This window comes from Mus pahari, chromosome 10 (genome assembly GCF_900095145.1).
Source record: "Mus pahari chromosome 10, PAHARI_EIJ_v1.1, whole genome shotgun sequence".
NCBI lineage: Eukaryota > Metazoa > Chordata > Mammalia > Rodentia > Muridae > Mus > Mus pahari.
The window spans coordinates 97,248,614-97,254,613 of NC_034599.1; the positions used below are offsets into that span (position 1 = coordinate 97,248,614).

General features: G+C 44.8%; 1 protein-coding gene across 2 annotated transcripts in view; it reads left to right on the top strand.

The window, feature by feature from the left end:
• The window catches only part of Nphp3 (nephrocystin 3), a 41,502-nt gene that overhangs the window by 22,104 nt on the left and 13,398 nt on the right, over positions 1 to 6,000 (top strand). For both annotated transcript variants that reach the window (XM_021206097.2, XM_029543847.1), the window contains exons 14-16: positions 266 to 368; positions 1,640 to 1,722; positions 5,428 to 5,566. In XM_021206097.2, the coding sequence (XP_021061756.1) occupies positions 266 to 368; positions 1,640 to 1,722; positions 5,428 to 5,566 (325 nt within the window). The remainder of the gene's footprint in view (positions 1 to 265; positions 369 to 1,639; positions 1,723 to 5,427; positions 5,567 to 6,000) is intronic.

Below are 6,000 nucleotides of genomic sequence, written 5' to 3' on the forward strand. Positions count from 1 at the left end.
GTAGTGCTGTATGTAGAACTAAAGCTGTTTCCCCACCCAGCTAACATGTACATAGATAATGGCTTTCTGCATTGATTACCAGTGGATGCAGTGATAAACCTTAGGATGAGTTAAATAACTTAATGTGATTAACAGATTCCATGTTTATCTTATAAAGACAGTATAAAATAACTTCATCTAATGGATTATAATGGGTGCTGTGCTAGCTTATGGTCTTTGTTGTGTTGTTAGAAATCCGTCTCCTTTCTTCCTCTTTAAACCAAAGGCTGTGGCCTACTCTACATCTCGATCCTTTAAGCCCCAAGGACGCCATATCTATAATAACCGCAGAATGCCACTCCGTGGACATGCTGTTAAGCAGAGAGCAGGTGAGCTTTCCCACTTCAATGCTTTCTCTGCCCTCTGCCGGAAGACTTACAATTCCATATAGGTGCTCTGTCCTCATAGAGGAAATTAGGAATTCAGTGGTTATCTTGGTAAACAATGATTCCCTTTAAAAACGTGTGTGTGTGGCATGTGTGTAGTATACCTGTGTGTCTGCAGGTGCGTGCCCCTGTGCACATGAATGTGGACTCCAGAGGCTGCAGTCAGCTGTCTTCCCTATTGCTCCCCATTTTATTTTATATTTTGAGCCAGGGTCTCGCTGAACTTGGTCCTCAGCATTTGGCTGGCTAAACTAGATGGCCAGAAAACTCCAGGTAACCACCTGTGTCTGCACCCCACCCTGCCCTTCCCCACTTCTCACTGCCGGGGTTGCAGGCACACACCGCCGTGCCCTGTCCTTTTAATGCCTGTTCCTCAGGATCTGACCCTATGCAGCAAACTCTTTCTCCAGGGAGCGCCTCCCCATCACCTCCACTCTGGATTTTTTTTGTTTTTCTCCTTGTTTTTTTTTTGTTTTGTTTTGTTTTGTTTTGTTTTGTTTTTTTGTTTTTTGTTTTTGTTTTGCTTAGCTTTGCTTTGTTTTGTTTCTTTCTCTCTCTCTTTTTTTTTTTAAGATTTATTTATTTTTATTTATATGAGCACACTGTAGCTATCTTCAACACACAACAGAAGAGGGCATCAGATCCCATTACAGATGGTTGTGAGCCACCATGTGGTTGCTGGGAATTGAACTCAGGACCTCTGGAAGAGGAGTCAGTGCTCTTAACCACTGGGCCATCTCTCCAGCGTTTTGTTTCACTGCTGAGACAGGGTTTCTCTGTGTAGCCCTGGCTGTCCAGGGTCTCGCTCTGTAGACCAGGCTGGCCTCTCACTCACAGAGGTCCACCTGCCTCTGCCTCCTGAGCACTGGAGTTAAAGGCATGTCCCACCACTACCAGGACATTGTGTTTTTAATGACAGATATAGAAGAAGCAATACAAATATTTAGTCATTAAGGAAGAGTGTATAGTGTTATTAAGTATAGATATTAAAAAAAAAAAAAGAGGGAGAGAAAGAAGTTTTATGTTGACTGCGTCTTCCTTCTGCAGCTGGAAGTCTGGCAATAGCCAGCCTCTCTCTACTACCTACCCCGGTGACATCACTGATGGCAGGGGGACAGTTTCAATAGGATGGGACATCTGTGGCTGGCTCAGCCGTGATGACCCCAGGCTTCTTGTCTTACTTTGGCTTTGTTTTTGTTTGGAAACTGGTGTAGGAGAAGATGCTGGAACAGCACTGCCGTCCAGCCACAACACGCCATGCCCTCTATGTCACCCTTTTCAGCAAGATGATGGCCTGGTAAGTGCTCATCCGTCCACCACCACCACCACGTAGTAGTATTCTGCCTGGGTTCATCCTGTTCGTCTTGCTGCAGTCCACCCTCTGATCAGAGTGAGGGCTGCTCACAGGAGTTTAACAGGTCTCAGAGTTCTCTGTTTCCAGATGACATTAACACTTGGGAGGATGTGACTCACTGCCGAAGATGATGAAGTCAGGAAGAATCCTTTCTCTGTCTCTGTTCTCAAATCTAATTGTAAATACCTGCTTTCCGTATCGGGCAATAATCCGCCTTTCATAAGCATTCAATTGTTGGGCTTTGGTTCCTACAACTTCCCTCTGCGTGGTCCTCAGCCAGGGATGTAAAAGGATGATTTTTTTTTTTTTTTGATATTTGTCATAATAGAAATCATCCTGCTGGGCAGAGGTGGTGCACGCCTTTAGTCCCAGCACTCGGGAGGCAGAGGCAGGTAGATTTCTGAGGAAAGAAGGAAAGAAGGAGATGACCCGAACCTAAGCCTTGTTTACACTGAGTCTAGCTTTCTTGTCTCTTGATTCCATGTTCTCACTTTGAACACCAAATCTGAAGTGGAAAGAAAATCTTACAGTTAACTTTCCTGTGGCGTGTCCTACCCAGGTTTTCCATTGTTGCTGTGGTAACAGACTGAGTACAGCGTCTGCTGTGATTCCTCTCCTTACAACTATATGGTGTTTATTGCAAGAATCCATCCTTCTTCTTTATTCCATTAGACATAGATTCTTTTCTCATACAATTATCCTCTGAATACACTTTTCCCTCCCTCCACTCCTCCTGGTTCCTTGCCACCTCCCTTCCCATCCAGAATCACCCCCTTTCTATCTCTCATTAAAAAGAACAGCCTTCTAGGGAACAAAAACAAAATGCAGCAATAGAAGATATACTAAGATAAATAGAAGATATACTAAGGTAAATAGAAGATATACTAAGATAAAATGAAAAACCATCATACCATCAAAGTTGGGCAAGCCAAGCCAACAGAAAAATGAAGGAGCTCCGAGAGAAGGCAGAAGAATCTGAGACCCACTGGTCCACATATTCAGGAAACCCATAAAAATTCTAAACAGAAAGCTATAGTACATGCCTAGGACCTGGCGCAGACTGATGCTGGCCCCGCGGCTGGACGTCTGCTGTTACTTCTGCTCTGTGAGTTCATGTGACCGTTGCTCAGCTGTTTTAGGTAGTCTTGTTCTCCCAGTGTCCTCAGTCCCTTCTGTCTTCCCACTCCTTCTACCTTTCCTTTCATGGGGTTCCCTGAGCTCTGAGGAGAGGGATTTGATGCAGACACCTCGTTTAGAGTTGTGCGGCCCAAGGTCTCTCTCTGTATAATGTCTGGCTGTGGGTCTCGGTGTTTGTTCCCGTCTGCTTCAGGAAGAAGCCCCTCTGATGACGACGCCAATCTCTGAGGATAGCAAAATATCATTAGGAGTCATTTTATTGTTCCTTTTTACCCTAGGTCTCTGGACTATCTCGACTGGTTCTTGATCACCCAAGCAGTGTCAGGTCTGGCTTTCATCTCATGGTGTGAGCCTTAAGTCGAAGCAGGCATTGGTTGGTTACTCCCTCGAGGTTCATGCTGCTATTGCCTTGGCATATTTTTTCAGGCAGGACAGACTGGCAATCAAAGGTTTTGTGGTTGGGGCGGTGGTTACTTTTCTCTTTTGGTGGCTGGCAGAGTACCTTTCCATGCCATAGGCACTACGACATGGGGTTGAAGGCGCCAGCTCGACCTCTCCATGTTCAATGAGTTATGTGAATGCTGTCTTTCGCAAATGGAGCCTTGCTGTCAGTTAGTGGAGAACAACCTATTGTCTTGACAAAAACCTGGGTTGTTTGGGGATTTCCATGGGGAGTTCTTTTGGCCAACAGCTCAATTGGATGAATCCTGGCACTGGAGGCCTTGTTTGGTGACAAGAGATGGCGGGTGGGGGTCTTTCTCCCTCGTTATTGGGAGACTTTATTGGAATCACCTTCATATGTATAGGAAGTTTCCACTGTGCTAGGTTCCATACCACCACTCAGACGCTCGCCATTTCTGTCTCTCCCCTCATTCCCTCCCTCAATTCCTTCTCCCCCCTCCCACTTGATCCTCCCATTTTCCTCCATCTCCCACCCCTACCCATAAAATCTATTTTTCTCTCCCAGGGAGATCCATGTGTCCTCCCTAGTCCCTTCTATGTCTAACCTCTCTGGGTCTATGGATTGTAGCTCAGCTATCATTTATTTAATGGCTAATATCCAGATATAAGTGCATGCATACCATATTTATCTTTCTGGGTTACCTCACTCAGGGTTCTTTTTCTAGTTCCATCCATTTGTCTGAAATTTTCATGATGTGATTTTTTTTAAGAGCTGATTAATACTCCATTGTGTAAATATACCACTTTTTTTTTTTTTTTAAATCCATCTTCTGTTGAGGTGTTTCCAGTTTCTGGCTGTTACGAGTAGAGCAGCTGTGGACATTGTTGAGCAAGTGTCCTTATGGTAGGATGGAGTGTCCTTTGGGTATATGCCCAAGAGTGACATAGCTGGATTAACTCTCATCTTTTTGAGGAACTGCCACACTGATTTCCGTAGTGGCTGTACAAGTTCTCACCCCCACCAGCAATGGAGGAGTGTTCCCCTTGCTCCACATCCTTACCAGCATTGTCACTTGTGTTTTTTATTTTAGTCATTCTGACAGCTTAATAATGGATGCAAAGTAGTTTTGATTTGTATCTCCCTGATGTCTAAGGCTGTTGAACATCTCTTTAAGTGTTTCTCAGCCATTTGAGTTTCCTCTACTGAGACTTTTCTGTTTAGATCTGTACCCCATTTTTTTTTTAAAAAAATTGGGCTATTTGGGTTTTTTGATATCAAGTTTCTACAAGACTCTTATCTTAAGAGGGACTGTGGACCATTTCTATATTTAAAAAAGAAACTTTTGTACAGTGGAGTTGTTATATTGTATGCTTGGTTTGGTTTGTTTTTTTTGCTAAAGATTGGACCCAAGGCTGGGCAAGGGTGAGCACCATGCTGCCAGGCTGTGTCTCCTGTTCTTGTCTAATGCCTGTGAGCGTGCATGTATGTCACGTGCATTTGCTCAGTTTATTTATGTCACAGTACATAGTCCTGAGCCTGTAGCACTCTGCATGCTAGGTGCACGCTGTGCCTCTGAGGTGAGCTTCTCACTAAGTTGTGAGGCTGAGCTTAAGCTTACTCTGTACCCCTGACAAGTCTTAACCTTGTAGTAGTCCTTCCTTGACCCCCCAGCAGCTAGGGTTACACACTTGAACTACCAGCCCTGGCTCGTTTACTGAATTTCTTTAGTTTACCCTGGGGTTCTCAAAATCCTGGCTCCATACAATTTCAGTATGCATGGCTAACAGTGCTCCTTGCCGTCCCCTGTATCCTGCAGAAGGTGACATGCTGGAGGGTAAGAGCTGACCCTAACTTGTTTTTATAGTCCACAGTGAACACAAATCGTTTGACATAAATTAACTGTCAGCACGAGTTTATTGAAATGAATTAAATGATATAATAAACCAAATTACTCCAGCAGCCATAGAAAATGATCATCTTTCTGCATTTTTATTGAATTCCCATTATGAGTTGTAGCACAAAAATAGAGGTCATTGTCTTGTGTGCCCCAGATTCTTCACAGATATTGGCAGTCTGCATGACATTCAGCCTGTTCTCAATTCCCACAGTGCCGGGAGAGGCGGCAACGTAGCTGAGACCCTCCGTCAGTGCCTGCAGTGTCAGGACACCGTGTCACTGTACAAACTCGTTCTCCACCATGTCCGGGAGTCCATGCCAAGTGACAGGGATAAAGAGTGGATGACACAGGTAAAGTGCCGTGAAGCCACAGGAGGACCCCTGGGGTCCTGTGCGCAGTCCCGGGAATGAAAGTTTCAATGTGCTCTAAGCATGTGGAGGAGGCTGTAGCCGGCGCTTCTGACACGTCTTCCTGGCGATGACTGAGATTCCTCTTCTCATGGTGATTCATTGTCTTATCTTGTGTTTTATAAGACAGGGTCTCGCTCTACAGCCCTGGCTGTCCTGGAGCCCAGGTTGATCTAAAACTCACAGCAACCCTCCTGGGCCGCACTGCTGAGTGGTGCTGGGATGTAAGCCTGCCTCACTGTGCTTGGAGCTTACTCCTTTTTAGATTGAGTTGTAGTCGTCAAAGTTGTCTTCTTCTTCTTCTTCTTCTTCTTCTTCTTCTTCTTCTTCTTCTTCTTCTTCTTCTTCTTCTTCTTCTTCTTCTTCTTCTTCTTCTT